Here is a 23,444-nt window from a genome sequence, read left to right on the forward strand (position 1 = left end):
TAGCTATCAACAGCAAATTCATAGTATCATCCATGGCACAAATGTTGTTTATCCTCATTCGATGTTGAGCAGCTCTGACTTGTAGTAGTTAGCTTGTTAACAAGGTAACGTTAGCTTGCTATAAGCAATGTAAACATTGCCACTAAAAGCTTTGTTTTACCTTGTCATACGTTATCCACGGACCATATGTTGAGCGCTTTCTTAGTTCATACGACGACTGATCATTTCAAAAACATACGAGAGAACCCTAGTCACGAATAAATCATTGCTAGTTAGAGAGCTATTAAAAACACAAAAAGGTGTGCACATTGGCTACTTCCTACTTCCTGCATTGGGTAACCATTGGCAACGCGACTACCTCGCTTTACGGCGTTTGAAGAACACGCCCAGAAATCGCTGAAAAATATTCTAACAAGTGTCTAGCTGTCAGGTCCAGTCAAAGTTATATGTAAAAAATCTTATATTCGTCACCGAACATTAGATTAGTTTAAATCTTAGCAAGACAGTTGTGCTTGGTATGCACTGTAGCTATATGTTTCAGTGAGAGTGTTAAACGTTTGATAGCTAGCTAGCAAGAGAGACCACTCACAATCCGTCTTGATCTGCACTGCCAGGTTGGCTAGCTAGCTACAGTTGTGACCAAACCAAGAGCTTGAGGAGAAACTAAGATCTCCCATCAAAATTAAAAAGTATTAGCTAGATAGATGTTATTGGCTAGTTATCTTTGTTTTGAATGAGATGTTTTGCCAGTGTCATGATATCTGATATTATTGGCAAATCATTGTTAGCTAACTTAGCCAACTGCCACTTTGTCTCTGTTTTGTTTTTGCATAGCATTTGAAGAGCTAGCTTGGGAGGATGACCAAAAAACAAAAGCAAACCACAAGTAAGACTGAAATAACCCCCGTTAAATTCACATCAACCGTATATTGGGGCTTAAATGATCTCCAATGCTTTCATTGGCTGAAATCATTAATTCCTAAAGTGAATACCTGGACATAAAACATTCATCCAACATAGTTGAATTTATCAGAGATTTTAATTTAACCAGGTAAGTCGACTGAGAACACATTCTCAGTTACAGCAACAACCTGGGAAATAGTTACAGGGATGAGTTACAGGGGCGGCAGTGTAGGTTAGAGAGTTGGACTAGCAACCGGAAGGTTGAGAGTTCAAACCCCCAAGCTGACAAGGTACAAATCTGTCGTTCTTCCCCTGAACAGGCACACTGTTCCCAGGCTGTCATTGAAAATAAGAATTTGTTCTTAACTGACTTGCCTGGTTAAATAAAGGTAAAAAAAAATAAATGAGCCAATTGGAAGCTGGGGATGATTCAGTGACCATGATGGTACGAGAGCCAGATGGGGAATTTATCCCAGACACCTTTGTTAACACCTCTACTCTTACAATAAGTGCCATGGGATCTTTTAGTGACCACAGAGAGTCAGAACCCACATTTAACGACCCATCCAAAAGACAGCACCCTACACAGGGCAATGTCCCCAATCACTGACCAATATTTTTTTTGACAAGAGGAAAGTGTGCCTCCTACTGGCCCTCTAACACTACTTCCAGCAGCATCTGGTCTCCCATCCAGGACCAACCCTGCTTATCTTCAGAAGCCAACCAGCAGTGGGATGCAGGGTGGTATGCTGCTGGCAAGATACTGAAAAACAAAGTGAAAGGTTGCCAGTCCACCCGTTTGCTTGCTAATGTATGTGTGAAAGAAAGGACATTTCCTTAGCATGACGTGGATGTTTTCTCTCCAGGTTTCACACCTCCCCAGCCTAGGTCACTCAGGTCAAGGAAGAGAAAGTGCAGTGATGAGTCAGAGGAGAGCGCCCCCTCTGGAGAGACAGTGGAAGCACAGCCCTCACACCTAGAACAGGTAGCCACCAGAAGTTCCATTTGCTGGTTGAGCGTTTGTCAGTTACAATTCAAATGTTGCTATGTTCTATGTTGAGCGTTTGTCAGTTACAATTCAAATGTTGCTATGTTCTAACTGATTCCTCCTCCTCTGCTGTGTGCAGCAGGACACTGAGGGAACAGTGTTAAACACCACCTCTCCTCCTAAAGATCCCCACTGCCCTCTGACGGCCTGTACTACTCATCCATCTCAGCAGGCTAACAAAGCGGGAGATACCACTGCACCCAAGCAAGAGGGAGATCCAGTGGAGGAAAGGCCGGTTGTGATTGGCTTTGAGGGAGAACAGGCCATTGGAGGGGCTGTGGAGGGGGCGGGCACAGAGGAGTCAGTTCCAACCAATCAGGATGGTGGAAATAGTCCACAGGAAGACCATAGTGTGGAGTCCTCTGTCAAAGATGACGAGGCTAGAGAAGAAGAAGACATCAAGACACAGAGTTTCCTCAGCTTCCCCCCACACCCACTGACTGTAGCACAGCCCCAACCCCAGCCCTCCCTGCTTCCCTCCAAGGAGGTCAACGTTGGGGACGGGGACAGTCAAACCGACAAGGAAGAGGAGCAGTGTGGAGAAAAGAACCCAAAGCTCAATATGGAGGAGCTCGACAGTGAACAGCAGGAGGCTATAGATGACAGAGGTGTTTGTCTGGGTGGTGGGAGGGAGGGGCCACCAGTGGAGGAGGACAGATCTGTGGAGGAACCAGTGAAGAAGAGGAGAAGGAGAATGGGGATGTGTGGTCTGGGAGAGAGAGAGAGGAGAGGAAAAGATGAGCAGTGGCAGAAGGAACGAAAGAGTGTGATGGAAGGAAGGAGGGAGGGAGAAGAGATGGTGCTGGTGAGGAAAGCGGAGGAGGAGAAAGTGGAGAAAGAGAGAGAGGAGGACATCGGGCAGAGTGGTGATAGTGGTGGTGGTTGTGCCAACCTGGTGGCTGTAGAGGGAACTACAGCAGCATCATCCTCTGAGCCGTCCCTCGTTTCATTCATCCCTCCATCCAATCCTCTGGGGAGTACCACTGAGCAGAGGAAGGAAGAGGGGGAGAAGTTAGATGAGGAGCAGCTTCAGTCAGGGGGAGAGGCCAGCCATGCAGACCCCAGCGAAGTGGTTTATTCTGGGACAGAGCAGGTCACAGGAGAGGGTTTCCGGACTGGCCTGGAGTTGGACCCACTGAGTGAGCAGCCTGTGTTGGTGGAAGAGCTAGACACAGAGGGGGTTGTGGAGAAGAACCAGGAGGGGGACAGGGGCGGCTGTGGGTCTAATGAGCCAGAGGAGAGCCCCCCTAGGGCCCCTACAACATCCTCCACCACCACCCCTACCTCTATCCCTCTGGAGGCTGGGACAGAGAGGGAGCACCACGGAGAGGTTCAGAGCTCACCTACCCAGAGAGAGGGGGGGGCTGAAGATGGGGCAGGGACTGGGAGTGTGGCCGACCCCCGGGCACTCATTCTGGCCCCGGCTGACAGAGGAGAGTCCACCATGCCTCCCCCCACAAACCTAGGTCCTGTAAGGGAGGGGCACAACCAGGCTCCAGTGACACCTGGTGGCTCGGAGGAGAACGACCACGTGAGTGTTTTTGTTGACGTCTTTGTTTGTTACTTTGTTTGTTTTGAGTCCTGATTGTTTGTGTATTTCAGTCCACCACCCCAGACCTGACCCTTGACAACGATGAGGCTGCTGTCGTTGATCCGTTTGGAGTGCTGCCTCTGGACGACGTGTCCGACTCTCAACTCAACACCATCACTCTGACGTGAGAGAGGGGGAGGAAGGAGGGGGTATAGGAGGGAGACGCAGGGATGGGGAGGAAGGAGGGGGTATAGGAGGTAGACGCAGGGAGGGGGAGGAAGGAGGGGTATGGGAGGGAGACGCAGGGAGGGGGAGGAAGGAGGGGTATGGGAGGTAGACGCAGGGAGGGGGAGGAAGGAGGGGTATGGGAGGTAGACGCAGGGAGGGGGAGGAAGGAGGGGTATAGGAGGTAGACGCAGGGAGGGGGAGGAAGGAGGGGGGTATAGGAGGTAGACGCAGGGAGGGGGAGGAAGGAGGGGTATGGGAGGTAGACGCAGGGAGGGGGAGGAAGGAGGGGTATAGGAGGTAGACGCAGGGAGGGGGAGGAAGGAGGGGGTATAGGAGGTAGACAGGGATGGGGGGAGGAAGGAGGGGTTTAGGAGGGAGACGCAGGGAGGGGGAGGAAGGAGGGGGTATAGGAGGGAGACGCAGGGAGGGGGAGGAAGGAGGGGTATAGGAGGTAGACACAGGCATTGGGGGAGGAAGGAGGGGGTATAGGAGGTAGACGCAGGGATGATGGAGGAAGGAGGTGGTATAGGAGGGAGACGCAGGGAGGGGGAGGAAGGAGGGGATATAGGAGGTAGACACAGGGATGGGGAGGAAGGAGGGGTATAGGAAGGAGACACAGGGATGGGGGGAGGAAGGAGGGGGTATAGGAGGGAGACGCAGGCATGGGGGGAGGAGGGGGGTATAGGAGGTAGACACAGGCATGGGGGGAGGAGGGGGGTATAGGAGGTAGACACAGGCATGGGGGGAGGAGAGAAGTTCTGATATGCAGATGAGGTAAATGAGATGCAGGTAGATGAGGAAATTAGAAAATAAGAGTGAGAGAGAGAGAGGGATGAGAAGGAGGGATTTGAGAGTTAGAGAGAGGGATGAGATGGAGGGATAGGAGAGAGAGAGGGATGAGAAGGGATGGTAAAGGATGAGTGTGACAGAGATGAGAGTAGATGAAGGGATATCTCCATCTTTACCTCTGGGTCTGGAGACAGAGATGAGAGTAGATGAAGGGATATCTCCATCTTTACCTCTGGGCCTGGATACAGAGATGAGAGTAGATGAAGGGATTTCAATTCAAGGGGCTTTATTGGCATGGGAAAAGTGTTAACATTGCCAAAGCAAGTGAGGTCAAATGTAGTGCATTTTAGCAGTGACATGAACGGCCTGTTATGAACCTTTAGCATTGTGAAAAGTAATGTCAAGTGGCTTATAACACCATTAATGTTATTATTTTTGGAAGATTGTTGTTTTTTATCCTCCCAGAAATTGCGACCACCTGCAGTACCCAGCGATAACCACTGATCTAGATATACCACCTGCAGTACCCAACGATAACCACTGATCTAGATATACCACCTGCAGTACCCAGCGATAACCACTGATCTAGATACACCACCTGCAGTACCCAGCGATAACCACTGATCTAGATATACCACCTGCAGTACCCAGCGATAACCACTGATCTAGATATACCACCTGCAGTACCCAACGATAACCACTGATCTAGATATACCACCTGCAGTACCCAGCGATAACCACTGATCTAGATATACCACCTGCAGTACCCAGCGATAACCACTGATCTAGATATACCACCTGCAGTACCCAACGATAACCACTGATCTAGATATACCACCTGCAGTACCCAGCGATAACCACTGATCTAGATATACCACCTGCAGTACCCAGCGATAACCACTGATCTAGATATACCACCTGCAGTACCCTGCAGTACCCAGCGATAACCACTTATCTAGATATACCACCTGCAGTACCTAGTGATAACCACGGATCTAGATATACCACCTGCAGTACCCAGCGATAACCACTGATCTAGATATACCACCTGCAGTACCCTGCAGTACCCAACGATAACCACTGATCTAGATATACCACCTGCAGTACCCTGCAGTACCCAACGATAACCACTGATCTAGATATACCACCTGCAGTACCCAGCGATAACCACGGATCTAGATATACCACCTGCAGTACCCAGCGATAACCACTGATCTAGATATACCACCTGCAGTACCCAGCGATAACCACTTATCTAGATATACCACCTGCAGTAGCCAGCGATAACCACTGATTTAGATATACCACCTGCAGTACCCAGCGATAACCACTGATCTAGATATACCACCTGCAGTAGCCAGCGATAACCACTGATTTAGATATACCACCTGCAGTACCCAACGATAACCACTGATCTAGATATACCACCTGCAGTACCCAGCGATAACCACGGATCTAGATATACCACCTGCAGTAGCCAGCGATAACCACTGATCTAGATATACCACCTGCAGTACCCAACGATAACCACTGATCTAGATATTTCATCTTGTTTCAGTAACATTACTGGACAGATACATGTATCCATCTTCCTAGAACCAGTACAGTATTTTATAACTTTGTATTGGCTTGTTTTGAAGAATACGATGAACCCGTATTCCCCATATAGTGCACATGTGGTCCTGGTCGAAAGAAGTGCATTATATAGGGAATGGTGCCATTCTCTGTCTCTCTCTTCCCCTTAACTAGTGAGAAAGAGGAAGAGGAGAAAGAGGAAGGGCATGAAGACGCTACACAACTGGTCTGTGGCCTGATCAGAGAACTCTCCTACCTAAAGTGAGTCTTCGTCTCTTTTCCCTCCTCTCCCTCCATCCGTCTACTGCTTCACCACTTTCTCCTAGTGATGACCTTTGACCTAATGAACTTTAGAAGTCAGCCTGATCCGCCCCACAGATCTCTGAGCTCTGATTGGCTAGATGCTCAGATGGACACAGATAAGAAACTCTCCTTAGTTAACACAGGGGATGAGGTTCTAAATTCTGCTGTTAGCTGTGCCATGTGTTCCTCTCCCTCCTCCTTCACTACTGTTAGCTGTGCCATGTGTTCCTCTCCCTCCTCCTTCCCTACTGTTAGCTGTACCATGTGTTCCTCACCCTCCTCCTTCACTACTGTTAGCTGTGTAATGTGTTCCTCTCCCTCCTCATTCACTACTGTTAGCTGTGCCATGTGTTCCTCTCCCTCCTCCTTCACTACTGTTAGCTGTGTAATGTGTTCCTCTCCCTCCTCCTTCACTACTGTTAGCTGTACCATGTGTTCCTCCCCCTCCTCCTTCACTACTGTTAGCTGTGTAATGTGTTCCTCTCCCTCCTTCTTCACTACTCTTAGCTGTGCCATGTGTTCCTCTCCCTCCTCCTTCACTACTGTTAGCTGTACCATGTGTTCCTCACCCTCCTCCTTCACTACTGTTAGCTGTGTAATGTGTTCCTCTCCCTCCTCCTTCACTACTGTTAGCTGTGTAATGTGTTCCTCACCCTCCTCCTTCACTACTGTTAGCTGTACCATGTGTTCCTCTCCCTCCTCCTTCACTACTGTTAGCTGTACCATGTGTTCCTCTCCCTCCTCCTTCACTACTGTTAGCTGTACCATGTGTTCCTCTCCCTCCTCCTTCACTACTGTTAGCTGTACCATGTGTTCCTCTCCCTCCTCCTTCACTACTGTTAGCTGTACCATGTGTTCCTCTCCCTCCTCCTTCACTACTGTTAGCTGTACCATGTGTTCCTCTCCCTCCTCCTTCACTACTGTTAGCTGTACCATGTGTTCCTCTCCCTCCTTCTTCACTACTGTTAGCTGTACCATGTGTTCCTCACCCTCCTCCTTCACTACTGTTAGCTGTGCCATGTGTTCCTCTCCCTCCTCCTTCACTACTGTTAGCTGTACCATGTGTTCCTCTCCCTCCTCCTTCACTACTGTTAGCTGTACCATGTGTTCCTCCCCCTCCTCCTTCACTACTGTTAGCTGTACCATGTGTTCCTCCCCCTCCTCCTTCACTACTGTTAGCTGTACCATGTGTTCCTCTCCTTCACTACTGTTAGCTGTACCATGTGTTCCTCTCCCTCCTCCTTCACTACTGTTAGCTGTACCATGTGTTCCTCTCCCTCCTCCTTCACTACTGTTAGCTGTACCATGTGTTCCTCTCCCTCCTCCTTCACTACTGTTAGCTGTGCCATGTGTTCCTCTCCCTCCTCCTTCACTACTGTTAGCTGTACCATGTGTTCCTCACCCTCCTCCTTCACTACTGTTAGCTGTACCATGTGTTCCTCCCCTCCTCCTTCACTACTGTTAGCTGTACCATGTGTTCCTCACCCTCCTCCTTCACTACTGTTAGCTGTACCATGTGTTCCTCTCCTTCACTACTGTTAGCTGTACCATGTGTTCCTCTCCCTCCTCCTTCACTACTGTTAGCTGTACCATGTGTTCCTCTCCCTCCTCCTTCACTACTGTTAGCTGTACCATGTGTTCCTCTCCCTCCTCCTTCACTACTGTTAGCTGTGCCATGTGTTCCTCTCCCTCCTCCTTCACTACTGTTAGCTGTACCATGTGTTCCTCACCCTCCTCCTTCACTACTGTTAGCTGTACCATGTGTTCCTCCCCCTCCTCCTTCACTACTGTTAGCTGTACCATGTGTTCCTCACCCTCCTCCTTCACTACTGTTAGCTGTACCATGTCTTCCTCTCCTTCACTACTGTTAGCTGTACCATGTGTTCCTCTCCCTCCTCCTTCACTACTGTTAGCTGTACCATGTGTTCCTCTCCCTCCTCCTTCACTACTGTTAGCTGTACCATGTGTTCCTCTCCCTCCTCCTTCACTACTGTTAGCTGTGCCATGTGTTCCTCTCCCTCCTCCTTCACTACTGTTAGCTGTACCATGTGTTCCTCACCCTCCTCCTTCACTACTGTTAGCTGTACCATGTGTTCCTCCCCCTCCTCCTTCACTACTGTTAGCTGTACCATGTGTTCCTCACCCTCCTCCTTCACTACTGTTAGCTGTACCATGTGTTCCTCTCCTTCACTACTGTTAGCTGTACCATGTGTTCCTCTCCCTCCTCCTTCACTACTGTTAGCTGTACCATGTGTTCCTCTCCCTCCTCCTTCACTACTGTTAGCTGTACCATGTGTTCCTCTCCCTCCTCCTTCACTACTGTTAGCTGTGCCATGTGTTCCTCTCCCTCCTCCTTCACTACTGTTAGCTGTACCATGTGTTCCTCACCCTCCTCCTTCACTACTGTTAGCTGTACCATGTGTTCCTCCCCCTCCTCCTTCACTACTGTTAGCTGTACCATGTGTTCCTCCCCCTCCTCCTTCACTACTTTTAGCTGTACCATGTGTTCCTCTCCCTTCTCCTTCACTACTGTTAGCTGTACCATGTGTTCCTCTCCTTCACTACTGTTAGCTGTACCATGTTGTTCCTCTCCCTCCTCCTTCACTACTGTTAGCTGTACCATGTGTTCCTCTCCCTCCTTCTTCACTACTGTTAGCTGTACCATGTGTTCCTCCCCCTCCTCCTTCACTACTGTTAGCTGTACCATGTGTTCCTCTCCCTTCTCCTTCACTACTGTTAGCTGTACCATGTGTTCCTCTCCTTCACTACTGTTAGCTGTACCATGTGTTCCTCTCCTTCACTACTGTTAGCTGTACCATGTGTTCCTCTCCCTCCTCCTTCACTACTGTTAGCTGTACCATGTGTTCCTCCCCCTCCTCCTTCACTACTGTTAGCTGTACCATGTGTTCCTCTCCCTCCTCCTTCACTACTGTTAGCTGTGCCATGTGTTCCTCTCCCTCCTCCTTCACTACTGTTAGCTGTACCATGTGTTCCTCTCCCTCCTCCTTCACTACTGTTAGCTGTACCATGTGTTCCTCACCCTCCTCCTTCACTACTGTTAGCTGTACCATGTGTTCCTCTCCCTCCTCCTTCACTACTGTTAGCTGTACCATGTGTTCCTCTCCCTCCTCCTTCACTACTGTTAGCTGTACCATGTGTTCCTCTCCCTCCTCCTTCACTACTGTTAGCTGTGTAATGTGTTCCTCTCCCTCCTCCTTCACTACTGTTAGCTGTGTAATGTGTTCCTCTCCCTCCTCCTTCACTACTGTTAGCTGTGTAATGTGTTCCTCCCCCTCCTCCTTCACTACTGTTAGCTGTACCATGTGTTCCTCCCCCTCCTCCTTCACTACTGTTAGCTGTACCATGTGTTCCTCACCCTCCTCCTTCACTACTGTTAGCTGTACCATGTGTTCCTCTCCCTCCTCCTTCACTACTGTTAGCTGTGTAATGTGTTCCTCTCCCTCCTCCTTCACTACTGTTAGCTGTGTAATGTGTTCCTCACCCTCCTCCTTCACTACTGTTAGCTGTACCATGTGTTCCTCTCCTTCCTCTTTAAGTTGTCTCACCTCAGTCCGATGAGCAGCTCTCTCAGACGGCCGTCCGTCTCCACCTTCTGCCCCCCGGGTCTTGTTGGGGGGGTGTTGTTGTGCGGGTCTGTTTTGTGGTCTGTTCTGTCTGGATAGTGTGGACAAGATCTCTGAGCTCCATGTCTCTCTCCGGCTCTGTGAATGTATCCCTCTCAGTGATGGATGCAGTTGTGGGACCTGGGTGTGTTGAGTGCTGAGAGGGGCGACTATCCTCGTCTACAGGACAGTTTGAAGAGATGTGATCAGACTCACTCAGGATGGGGGAGTCGTCACAGAGAGAGATCTCTTCCTGCTATGCTCTCTCTTTGATCTCTCTCTCAATTCAATTTCAATTCAATGGGCATTATTGGCATAGGAAACGTGTTTACATTGCCAAAGTAATCTCACACCTCTCAAGATCAAACCAACAACATTTGCATGACAGTGGTGATCAGATGTTTTGTAAGTAGTAGTAAAAACAGACAAATAAGCAACTGAAAATAATATCACTCTCTCACAATGCATCTCTTCCTCCCTCCCCCATCCTTCTCTTTTCTCCTCTTCTCTCCCTCTTTTCTTTCCTCCCTCCATCTCTATCTCTCCCTCCTTCATCCTTCTCTTTTCTCCTTTTCTCTCCCTCTTTTCTTTCCTCCCTCCATCTCTCTCTCCCTCCTTCATCCTTCTCTTTTCTCCTTTTCTCTCCCTCTTTTCTTTCCTCCCTCCATCTCTATCTCTCCCTCCCCCATCCTTCTCTTTTCTCCTCTTCTCTCCCTCTTTTCTTTCCTCCCTCCATCTCTATCTCTCCCTCCTTCATCCTTCTCTTTTCTCATTTTCTCTCCCTCTTTTCTTTCCTCCCTCCATCTCTATCTCTCCCTCCCCCATCCTTCTCTTTCAGTCGGGTAGTGATGGCTACCCATCGGGAGCTAGAGTCTCTTCGCCGTGGCAACAAGACTGTGAGGCCTCCACCACGCCGCGTCTTCCCCCCACGACACTCTGAGATCTAGAATGCCTCCCAAATAGCACCATATTCCCTATATAGTGCCCTACTTTTGACCTGGGCCCATAGACACTATATAGGGAATAAGGCTCTGGTCAATAGTGGTACACTATATAGGGAATAAGGTGCCATTTGGGACCTACAGCGAACAATCATCGCAATGCCCCCAAAGGCTCATGGGTAACAGTCTTCACATAGTGGAGGCTCACTTGAAAGTTGATTTGTATTTATGTTTTGACTTGAATACTCAAGATCAGTTTGAGAACAATGATCCAAAGTATCAACCCAGATGAGAACTGAATGTTTGTCAAGTTATATGGACACAACGTTATCATAATGATGCTGGTCTATAATACCATTTAAGGGATATTTTCTTCTCCTGTGCCTTTCCCAATGCTGAGGACATCGGTTTGGAACAGTATGTAGTTACTGTGTTTTGTAGAATGTGTTGTAAAATAAATGATCACAAAGGTGAATCTTTGGTTATTGTACATCTCCTCATCTCAGTCGTGTCTCTATGAAACATGTGGCTTTAATAATGAACCAGTCTAAAGATTCCCAGCTTAAAGATCACCTTTACCTCTAAGACCTAAAGTCCACTTGTAGACAATGCCCTATATAGTGCACTAATTTAGACCACAGCCCTATATAGTGCACTACTTTAGACCACAGCCCTATATAGTGCACTACTTTAGACCACAAGCCCTATATAGTGCACTACTTTAGACCACAGTCCTATATAGTGCACTACTTTAGACCACAGCCCTGTATAGTGCACTACTTTAGACCACAGCCCTGTATAGTGCACTACTTTAGACCACAGCCCTATATAGTTCACTACTTTAGACCACAGCCCTATATAGTGCACTACTTTAGACCACAGCCCTATATAGTGCACTACTTTAGACCACAACCCTATATAGTGCACTACTTTAGACCACAACCCTATATAGTGCACTACTTTAGACCATAGCCCTATATAGTGCACTACTTTAGACCACAGCCCTATATAGTGCACTACTTGAGACCACAGCCCTGTATAGTGCACTACTTTAGACCACAGCCCTATATAGTGCACTACTATATAGGCCACAGCCCTATATAGTGCACTACTTTAGACCACAGCCCTATATAGTGCACTACTTCAGACCACAGCCCTATATAGTGCACTACTTTAGACCATAGCCCTATATAGTGCACTACTTTAGACCACAGACCTATATATTACATTTACATTTAAGTCATTTAGCAGACGCTCTTATCCAGAGCGACTTACAAATTGGTGAATTCACCTTCTGACATCCAGTGGAACAGCCACTTTACAATAGTGCATCTAAATCATTAAGGGGGGTGGTGAGAAGGATTACTTATCCTATCCTAGGTATTCCTTGAAGAGGTGGGGTTTCAGGTGTCTCCGGAAGGTGGTGATTGACTCCGCTGTCCTGGCGTCGTGAGGGAGTTTGTTTGTTATATAGTGCACTACTTTAGACCACAGCCCTATATAGTGCACTACTTCAGACCACAGCCCTATATAGTGCACTACTTTAGACCACAGCCATGTATAGTGCACTACTTTAGTAATTAAGACACACAGGAGTAGCCAATGCAGATATTATTGTTATTATTATAGCAGTTGTGTTGTTGTTGTCAATAGTAATGTTCTTATAATAGTGATATGAGGCCCGTAGACTTGCAGCTCTGCAGTTAGATTAGAGCATGTCGTTTTCAAATAAGAGTCAGGAAAATACAAGTATCAAATTACATTACAAATTACGTGAATACAACAGGTGTAGTAGACCTTACTGTGAAATGCTGAATACAACAGGTGTAGTAGACCTTACTGTGAAATGCTGAATACAACAGGTGTAGTAGACCTTACTGCGAAATGCTGAATACAACAGGTGTAGTAGACCTTACTGCGAAATGCTGAATACAACAGGTGTAGTAGACCTTACTACGAAATGCTGAATACAACAGGTGTAGTAGACCTTACTGTGAAATGCTGAATACAACAGGTGTAGTAGACCTTACAGTGAAATGCTGAATACAACAGGTGAAGTAGACCTTACAGTGAAATGCTGAATACAACAGGTGAAGTAGACCTTACAGTGAAATGCTGAATACAACAGGTGTAGTAGACCTTACAGTGAAATGCTGAATACAACAGGTGTAGTAGACCTTACTGTGAAATGCTGAATACAACAGGTGTAGTAGACCTTACAGTGAAATGCTGAATACAACAGGTGTAGTAGACCTTACAGTGAAATGCTGAATACAACAGGTGTAGTAGACCTTACAGTGAAATGCTGAATACAACAGGTGTAGTAGACCTTACAGTGAAATGCTGAATACAACAGGTGTAGTAGACCTTACTGTGAAATGCTGAATACAACAGGTGTAGTAGACCTTACTGTGAAATGCTGAATACAACAGGTGTAGTAGACCTTACCGTGAAATGCTGAATACAACAGGTGTAGTAGACATTACTGTGAAATGCTGAATACAACAGGTGTAGTAGACCTTATAAGGAGTCTGTGGGCACCGATATAGAGGCATTGTGTGGGGGTACAGGTCAGTTGAGGTCATTTGTTGGTGGAGGTTGGTAGTAAAGGGGGACAACAGTTCTGCTTTTTCCTCCCCAAAGTAGCAGGGAGAAACGTGGATAAATGTCTAATTCTCTAATGAGAGAGAATTACGTTGTTAATGTTGTATAGGACTGTTGTAGCTGGAAACGGCTGATTTTTAATGGAATATCTACAGAGGCGTACAGAGGCCCATTATCAGCAACCATCACTCCTGTGTTCCAATGGCACAACATTACAACATTAACCATGTCTACACTATATTTCTGAGCAATGATGTTATTTTAATGGACAAAAAATTTGCTTTTCTTATAAAAACAAGGACATTTCCAAGTGACCCCAAACTTTTGAACGGTTTTGGTCGACCAACATATGTTTTATGACTGCATATCACCGGCAAGGGTTTTGGTCGGCCAACATGTGTTTTATGACTGCATATCACCGGCAAAGGTTTTGGTCGGCCAACATATGTTTTATGACTGCAATGAGCGCAACAATACCTACAAAATTAAGTGAAATCAAGCTTATTAAACAGTATTGCCATTGATTAAAAAATAAATATATATTCACATATATGTATATAAATGTTCGCTGGCAAAGAGCCCAGAGAGGACCATTGCTTGGAGTAAATCCTGAACGGTTTCAAAATGCCGACCTGTTGAATATCCTCGTCTGCAGCCAAGAAATATATTATAGAGCATTGGTTAAATGCGGACATTCATACTACGGAAGAGTGGAGAGGTAGACTCAAAGAACTGTATTTAATGGAAAAGATCACCCATAACATAAAACTACAGACAGATGTTGTCATGTCTTGTTATGTCTGTTCCTGTCCTTTCTCTTCACTCTGTCTCTCTCTGCTGGTCTTTTTAGGTTACCTTCTCTGTCTCTCATTCTTCAGCTGTTCTACATCTTCCCTAACTAGCTCATTCACTCTTTCACACCTGTTCTCTCTTCCCCCTCTGATTAGGTCTCTATTTCTCTCTCTGTTCCTGCTACTTTCAGTGTCTGATTCCTGTTTGTGTTTTTTGATGCCAGAAGCAAGCTGTCGTCGCGTTTGCTTCCACCTTGTCCTATCCTGTCGGAGTCTGCCTGGCAGGTGCATCCTGCATTATACTAACGTTCTTTTTGTTCCATTGACCGTTGGAAGAGGATTTATGCCATTCCTGTTTTTTCATTAAAGAACTCTGTTTTCTGTTAAAACCGCTTTTGGGTCTTCACTCAAGTACATAACAGAAGAATCAGACCAAGAATGGACCCAGCGGCTCCGGACCCTTTTCACTCCGCCGTCGAGATCCAGGGAGCGATGCTAGGCAGACACGAGGAGGAATTGTCTGCTGCTCGACATGCCGTTGAGACCCTGGCCGTCCAAGTCTCCGACCTCACAAGACAGGTTCACCAACTCCACCTCGATCCACCGCCCACTTCCAGGGTTTCCGAGTCTCCGGAGCCCAGGATCAACAACCCGCCGTGTTACTCTGGGGAGCCCACTGAGTGCCGCTCATTCCTCACTCAGTGTGATGTGGTGTTCTCTCTCCAGCCCAACACTTACTCCAGGAGCGCAGCCCGCATCGCCTACGTCATTTCTCTCCTTACCGGACGGGCGCGTGAGTGGGGCACGGCAGTCTGGGAGGCGAGGGCTGAGTGTATTAACCAGTATCAAGACTTTAAGGAGGAGATGATACGGGTTTTTGACCGTTCTGTTTTTGGGGAGGAGGCTTCCAGGGCCCTGTCTTCCCTATGTCAGGGGAATCGATCCATAACGGATTATTCTATTGAGTTTCGCACTCTCGCTGCCTCAAGTGACTGGAACGAGCCGGCTTTGCTCGCTCGTTTTCTGGAGGGTCTCCTCGTCGAGGTTAAGGACGAGATCCTCTCCCGGGAGGTTCCTTCCAGTCTGGACTCCTTAATAGCTCTCGCTATTCGCATAGAGCGACGGTTTGATCTTCGTCGCCGAGCTCGTGGAAAGGAGCTCGCGTTCTCCGCTGCTCCCCTCTCCACATCACTGCCACCTGCCGCATCACTGCCACCCTCCTCCGCCGGCTCGGATGCTGAGCCTATGCAGCTGGGGGTATCCGCATCTCGGCCAAGGAGAAGGAACGGAGAATCACCAATCGCCTCTGTCTCTACTGCGGCTCCGCTGGTCATTTTGTCACCTCATGTCCAGTAAAAGCCAGAGCTCATCAGTAAGAGGAGGGCTACTGGTGAGCGCAACTACTCAGGCCTCTCCTTCTGGATCACGCACTACTTTTCCGGTCCATCTCCGCTGGCCCGGTTCATCTGCTTCCTGCAGTGCCTTGATAGACTCTGGGGCGGAGGGCTGTTTTATGGACGAGACCTGGGCTCGGGAACATGACATTCCTCTCAGACAGTTAGGGAGCCCACGGCCTTGTTCGCTTTAGATGGTAGTTCTCTCCCCAAGATTCAGCGTGAGACGCTGCCTTTAACCCTCACTGTCTCTGGTAATCATAGCGAAACCATTTCTTTTTTAATTTTTCGTTCACCTTTTACACCTGTTGTTTTGGGTCATCCCTGGCTAGTGCGCCATAACCCTTCTATTAATTGGTCTAGTAATACTATCCTATCCTGGAATGTTTCTTGTCATGTGACCTGTTTAATGTCTGCTATCCCTCCTGTTTCCTCTGTCTCTTCTTCACAGGAGGAGCCTGGCGATTTGACAGGGGTGCCGGAGGAGTATCACGATCTGCGCACGGTGTTCAGTTGTTCCAAGGCCACTTCTCTCCCTCCACACCGGTCGTATGACTGTAGTATTGATCTCCTTCCGGGAACTACTCCCCCGGGGTAGATTATACTCTCTGTCGGCTCCCGAACGTAAGGCTCTCGAGGATTATTTGTCGGTTTCGCTCGACGCCGGTACCATAGTCTCCTCCTCCTCTCCCGCCGGAGCGGGGTTTTTTTTTTCAGAAGAAGGACGGGTCCCTGCGCCCATGCGTGGATTATCGAGGGCTGAATGACATAACAGTTAAGAATCGTTATCCCCTTCCTCTTATGTCTTCAGCCTTCGAGATCCTGCAGGGAGCCAGGTTTTTCACCAAATTGGACCTTCGTAACGCCTACCATCTCGTGCGCATCAGGGAGGGGGACGAGTGGAAGACGGCGTTTAACACTCCGTTAGGGCACTTTGAATACCGGGTTCTTCCTTTTTGGCCTCGTTAACGCTCCAGCTGTCTTTCAGGCACTAGTTAACGACGTCCTGAGAGACATGCTGAACATTTTTGTTTTCGTTTACATGGACGATATCCTGATTTTTTCACCGTCTCTCTCGATTCATGTTCAGCACGTGCGACGCGTCCTCCAGCGCCTTTTGGAGAACTGTCTTTATGTGAAGGCTGAGAAGTGCATTTTTCATGCCGCCTCTGTCCCTTTTCTCGGTTCCGTTATTTCCGCTGAGGGCATTAAGATGGATCCCGCTAAGGTCCAGGCTGTCATTGATTGGCCCGTTCCTAAGTCACGCGTCGAGCTGCAGCGCTTTCTGGGCTTCGCTAATTTCTATCGTCGTTTCATCCGTAATTTCGGTCAGGTGGCAGCTCCCCTCACAGCCCTTACTTCTGTTAAGACGTGCTTTAAGTGGTCCGTTTCCGCCCAGGGAGCTTTTGATCTTCTTAAGAATCGTTTTACATCCGCTCCTATTCTTGTTACACCTGACATCTCTAGACAGTTTGTTGTTGAGGTTGACGCGTCAGAGGTGGGCGTGGGAGCCATTCTTTCTCAGCGCTCTCTCTGACGGCAAGGTCCATCCTTGAGCGTTTTCTCTCATCGCTTATCGCCGTCAGAACGTAACTATGATGTTGGTAATCGCGAACTGCTCGCCATCCGCTTAGCCCTAGGCGAATGGCGACAGTGGTTGGGGGGCGACCGTTCCTTTTGTCGTTTGGACTGACCATAGGAACCTTGAGTACATCCGTTCAGCCAAACGACTTAATGCGCGTCAGGCTCGTTGGGCTCTGTTTTTCGCTCGTTTCGAGTTTGTTATTTCTTATCGTCCGGGCTCAAAAAACACCAAGCCTGATGCTTTATCTCGTCTCTTCAGTTCTTCTGAGGTCTCCACCGACCCCGAGGGGATTCTCCCTGACGGGCGTGTTGTCGGGTTGACTGTCTGGGGAATTGAGAGGCAGGTAAAGCAAGCACTCGCTCACACTCCGTCGCCGCGAGCTTGTCCTAGGAACCTTCTGTTCGTTCCCGTTCCTACTCGTCCGGCCGTTCTTCTGTGGGCCCACTCTGCCAAGTTAGCCGGCCACCCCGGCGTTCGGGGTACGCTCGCTTCCATTCGCCAGCGTTTCTGGTGGCCCACTCGGGAACGTGACGCGCGTCGATTTGTCGCCGCTTGTTCGGTCTGCGCGCAGACTAAATCTGGGAACTCTCCTCCTGCCGGCCGTCTCAGACCGCTTCCCATTCCCTCTCGACCGTGGTCTCACATCGCTTTAGATTTTATCACCGGACTGCCTTCATCAGCGGGGAAGACAGTTATTCTTACGGTTGTCGATAGATTCTCTAAGGCGGCTCATTTCATTCCTCTCGATAAGCTCCCTTCTGCTAAGGAGACGGCTCAGATCATTATCGAGAATGTTTTCCGAATTCATGGCCTTCCGTCTGACGTCGTTTCCGACAGAGGCCCGCAGTTCACGTCTCAATTTTGGAGGGAGTTTTGCCGTTTGATTGGGGCTTCCGTCAGTCTCTCGTCCGGCTTTCATCCCCAGTCTAACGGTCAAGCCGAACGGGCCAATCAGACTGTTGGTCGCATTTTACGCAGTCTTTCTTTTCGTAACCCTGCGTCTTGGTCAGAACAGCTCCCCTGGGCAGAGTACGCCCACAACTCGCTTCCTCGTCTGCTACCGGTCTATCCCCTTTTCAGTGTAGCCTCGGGTACCAGCCTCCGCTGTTCTCATCTCAGCTCGCCGAGTCCTGCGTCCCCTCCGCTCAGGCTTTTGTCCAGCGTTGCGAGCGCACCTGGAAGGGGGTCAGGTCGGCACTTTGCCGTAATAGGGCGCAGACTGTGAGGGCCGCTAATAAGCGTAGGACCAAGAGTCCTAGATATTGTTGCGGTCAGAGAGTATGGCTCTCCACTCAGAACCTTCCCTTAAGACAGCTTCTCGCAAGTTGGCCCCGCGGTTCATTGGTCCGTTCCGTATTTCTCAGGTCATTAATCCTGTCGCAGTGCGACTTCTTCTCCCGCTATCTTCGTCGCGTTCACCCGGTCTTCCATGTCTCCTGTGTTAAGCCCGTTCTTCGCGCCCCCGCTCGTCCCTCCCCCCCCATCCTTGTCGAGGGCGCACCCATCTACAGGGTTCGTAAGATTTTGGACATGCGCCCTCGGGGCCGTGGTCATCAGTACCTAGTGGATTGGGAGGGGTACGGTCCTGAGGAGAGGAGTTGGGTTCCCTCTCGGGACGTGCTGGACCGTTCGCTGATCGATGATTTCCTCCGTTGCCGCCAGGTTTCCTCCTCGAGTGCGCCAGGAGGCGCTCGGTGAGTGGGGGGGGTACTGTCATGTCTTGTTATGTCTGTTCCTGTCCTTTCTCTTCACTCTGTCTCTCTCTGCTGGTCTTTTTAGGTTACCTTCTCTGTCTCTCATTCTTCAGCTGTTCTACATCTTCCCTAACTAGCTCATTCACTCTTTCACACCTGTTCTCTCTTCCCCCTCTGATTAGGTCTCTATTTCTCTCTCTGTTCCTGCTACTTTCAGTGTCTGATTCCTGTTTGTGTTTTTTGATGCCAGAAGCAAGCTGTCGTCGCGTTTGCTTCCACCTTGTCCTATCCTGTCGGAGTCTGCCTGGCAGGTGCATCCTGCATTATACTAACGTTCTTTTTGTTCCATTGACCGTTGGATTAGGATTTATGCCATTCCTGTTTTTTCATTAAAGAACTCTGTTTTCTGTTAAAACCGCTTTTGGGTCTTCACTCAAGTACACAACAGATGTAGTCTACTTGAAAAGGATTAGAACCGCTTGTTGTAAATAATATTGCGTCGACACGACTCAGTCTCAAAGCAACCAAACAGATGATAATTGTATATATATATATATATATAATTTTATTGTTTAATTATTATGACTTTAGTTTCTTAGTTCTAAAGTTATCTTGTTTATTGTATAGTCGCACATAAATGTGTGTCTTTTCTCAGAAATTCTGTTCAGAAAGTCTGCTCAGAAAAATCGAAAACAGTATATATAGCAATACAAACACCATTTATAAAACGGGATTAAATAAATACAACATTAAGGTATATTCATAACGTTCAATAATGCAGAAAAAATAGAAATATAGGTTATCGTGTTTAAAATATTGTCTTTTCTCACGAATTGAGCTACAAAAAAACGCACGACATCTGCTGAAATACATTATGTACATGCACGAATTGAATGTGAGATTGTGTTGTCAAATTGGCCTGAACCGGTTTTGAGTGACCATTTACAATTTATTTACATTCAATTTAAGGAATAATAGCAAACCACTCAAGTCAATTGAGCACACATCAATTCACGGGAGACGCCAGGGTTGGGTCACTAACCCTGATTCACAGAATAATGATGATTAATGGCCCATCTCAGGGTCCAAGACTCATATGGTGATTGGAGCCTAAACAACAATGGTTTGATGATTGTCCATCTGTGGAGCATTCTAGAAGGACTGTGCTGATCCAGAAAGCTGGTTGTGTGTCTTGTGCTGCCCTACTTAGTTTGTTCATTTGGGAGTAAAAGATTGCCTGTTGACAACATTGAAACGGTGTCTGTTTCTTTACATCAGTGTTTCCCAACTCCAGTCCCCCAACAGCACACATTGTTGTTGAAGCTCCGGACAAACTCAGCTGATTCAACTCATTGAGGGCTTGATGATTACCACATCATAGTCTACAAAACTAGTCAGCCTGTTCCAAACGACTTCTAAGCTAAATATCCACTCCTAAACCCTCTTACAATTGTCCGCATACAGTATGTTAGAGACGCTAAACGAAGTCGCCAACACAACAGCCTGAACAGCGCGTCTCCAGCTCCGGTCCCAACTATCTCGCAACAACTAGTATCCTGAGTAAAAGTCTAAAAGTAAATGGTTTCAAATATACTTTAGTATATTAAATGTAAATGCTAAAAGTACATTTAGTAACTTTAGTATCTAAAGTAAATGTAAATGCTAAAATATACTTCGGTATCAAAAGTAAAGCAAACCAGATGGCACCTTTTTGTTGTTCTTTATTCATTCACAGAAAGCCAGGAACACACTACAAGCATTTCGCTACAGTCGCATTAACATCTGCTACCCATTTGTATGTGACAAATACAATTTGATTTGACACTCCAATACTCAGACATCATTTACAAACGAAGCATGTGTTTAGTGAGTCGGCCAGATCAGATGCAGTAGGGATGTTCTCTTGATAAGTGTGTGAATTACACAATTATCGTGCCCCGATAAGCATTCAAAATCTGAAGAATAGTTTTGGGGATCGGGGAAAATCTACGGAGTAAAAAGTACATCATTTTCTTTAGGAATGTAGTGAAGTAAAAACCGTAATTTAATTAGGGATGCCAATTAAGAACAAATTCGTATTTACAATGACTGCCAAACGCGGACGACGCTGGGCCAATTGTGCGATACCCTATGGGACTCACAATCACGGCCGGTTAAGATACAACCTGGATTCGAACCAAGGTGTCTGTTGTGACGCCTCAAACACTGAGTTTCGATGACTTAGACCGCTGCGCCACTCTGAATCACAAGAAAAGGAGAGATACCCCAAAAACTACCTAAGAAGTCATTTCAAGTACTTCACTAAAGTACTTTACACCAATGGTGGACAATGGTGCTTGGTGGCGGCTTGGGCCCCGGTGACCCCGCAGAGAGGGCAAAGACTTAGTTGCAGGTACCGGCACATCATGTCCCCATCCTGGTTCTTGAGGCTGTGGGACAGAAACACCGACTCAGGCTGCCTGTTGTATTTGCAGAAGCTGCAGAACTTGCGCTCGGGTGATGGCACCTCCTCCGGCGTGTTTCTCCCACTCTGGTCCCAGGTGCGCTCGGGTGATGGCACCTCCTCCGGCGTGTTTCTCCCACTCTGGTCCCAGGTGCGCTCGGGTGATGGCACCTCCTCCGGCGTGTTTCTCCCACTCTGGTCCCAGGTGCGCTCGGGTGATGGCACCTCCTCCGGCGTGTTTCTCCCACTCTGGTCCCAGGTGCGCTCGGGTGATGACACCTCCTCCGGCGTGTTTCTCCCACTCTGGTCCCAGGTGCGCTCGGGTGATGACACCTCCTCCGGCGTGTTTCTCCCACTCTGGTCCCAGGTGCGCTCGGGTGATGACACCTCCTCCGGCGTGTTTCTCCCACTCTGGTCCCAGGTGCCAGCGGGGGATCTGGACGGTGCTGCAGGGGGCTCGGGACCCCCGGTGCTGCTCGGCGATAAAGGAGCGTCTTCAAGCAAGAGGACGATTTCGGAATCCAGGGGTTCCATTTTGTGCCATAGGGGTGGTGTCGCCACGGGTGTTATCGGTAACAGCAAGGCTCGCGGCGGAAACTCTTCAAATTCCACCATGGTCGACCATATCCCGGAGTCATGACCCTCAACGGTTGACGGTTCTGGGGTGAACTTGCCTAACTGCATCTCCCGCACGAGGTCAGCTAACTTCATGTAGTCACGCCACGGTTCGAAACTCATGTAAGGCGGTAGGTCTTGGAGTTGAAAAATCATTGCGTTCATACTCCCGCGTGTATTTTTTATAGCCCAACAGACTAGTGTCTGATAACGATCAGAATGTACCAGAATAAAGAACGTTGGGTCTGAACTGACAACTCAACTGAAGGCAAATTTGACAACGTTCACCTTTTAACCTGTCCGTGTTTAGTTTACCAGCCAACCACATGGCGTTGAGTCCGGAGGAGGTGTCCGTGGAACCTGACAACAGCCAATCAAATGGTTTCAAACTGACAACTGCTGAATTGGTCATTTTAGAAGATCAACTATTTGGGATACAATTTTACACCTCAACAATATTAAAAACGTCAAATAGAACTGTTTAATCTATTCTAGGGTCTAAATTGATAGGACTTCTAATTCTTAGTTATAGGAAGCTGTTTGATAAGAGCCTATTTTAACAAGAAAATATCAGTAAAATAACCGTTAAAATTCAAAACTGTTTTTTTTTTCTTTTTTGAATATTATTTTATTTCATCTTTATTTTACCAGATTGTCCAGTTGAGAACAAGTTCTCATTTACAACTGTGACCTGGCCAAGATAAAGCAAAGCAGTGCGACACAAACAACAACACAGAGTTACACATGGAATAAACAAGCGTACAGTCAATAACACAATAGGAAAAAGTCTATATACAGTGAACTTCCTTGCTGTTCACTATGCTTCGACGTCCTTGCTGTTCACTATGCTTCGACGTCCTTGCTGTTTACTATGCTTCGACGTCCTTGCGGTTCATTACTACCAAAACGATTTTATAACACAATGGAAATGACAAAGGAATAACAACTGAAACAGACAATATTATAAAGCATAAAATGGAAACTACATAAACAGGCATCCTACTGAAATGACCAGTCCAGGCAGGGACGGGGACGGGAGTTGGGGTAATCGGGGTTTGGAGAGAGGGATGGGGACGGGAGTTGGGGTAATCGGGGTTTGGAGAGAGGGACGGGGACGGGAGTTGGGGTAATCGGGGTTTGGAGAGAGGGATGGGGACGGGAGTTGGGGTAATCGGGGTTTGGAGAGAGGGATGGGGACGGTAGTTGGGGTAATCGGGGTTTGGAGAGAGGGATGGGGACGGTAGTTGGGGTAATCGGGGTTTGGAGAGAGGGATGGGGGACGGGAGTTGGGGTAATCGGGGTTTGGAAAGAGGGATGGGGACGGTAGTTGGGGTAATCGGGGTTTGGAGAGAGGGATGGGGGACGGGAGTTGGGGTA

The 23,444-nt window shown here is 47.9% G+C and overlaps 3 protein-coding genes across 3 annotated transcripts in view; 2 read left to right on the forward strand and 1 right to left on the reverse strand.

Annotated features, from left to right (window-relative positions):
* Positions 1-23,444, forward strand: part of LOC135531669 (coiled-coil and C2 domain-containing protein 1A-like) — a 301,157-nt gene that overhangs the window by 109,445 nt on the left and 168,268 nt on the right.
* Positions 384-11,413, forward strand: LOC135526129 (uncharacterized). Its single transcript, XM_064954250.1, has 7 exons — positions 384-614; positions 835-886; positions 1,770-1,888; positions 2,031-3,482; positions 3,554-3,666; positions 6,249-6,335; positions 10,839-11,413. The coding sequence occupies exons 2-7, from the start codon at positions 859-861 to the stop codon at positions 10,945-10,947; spliced, it is 1,908 nt and encodes a 635-aa protein (XP_064810322.1). The 5' UTR covers positions 384-614; positions 835-858; the 3' UTR covers positions 10,948-11,413.
* Positions 21,321-22,223, reverse strand: LOC135525193 (nanos homolog 3-like). Its single transcript, XM_064952927.1, has 2 exons — positions 21,840-22,223; positions 21,321-21,518 (listed from the first exon to the last, which is right to left on the reverse strand). The coding sequence occupies exons 1-2, from the start codon at positions 22,221-22,223 to the stop codon at positions 21,321-21,323; spliced, it is 582 nt and encodes a 193-aa protein (XP_064808999.1).

This window comes from Oncorhynchus masou, chromosome 5 (genome assembly GCF_036934945.1).
Source record: "Oncorhynchus masou masou isolate Uvic2021 chromosome 5, UVic_Omas_1.1, whole genome shotgun sequence".
NCBI lineage: Eukaryota > Metazoa > Chordata > Actinopteri > Salmoniformes > Salmonidae > Oncorhynchus > Oncorhynchus masou.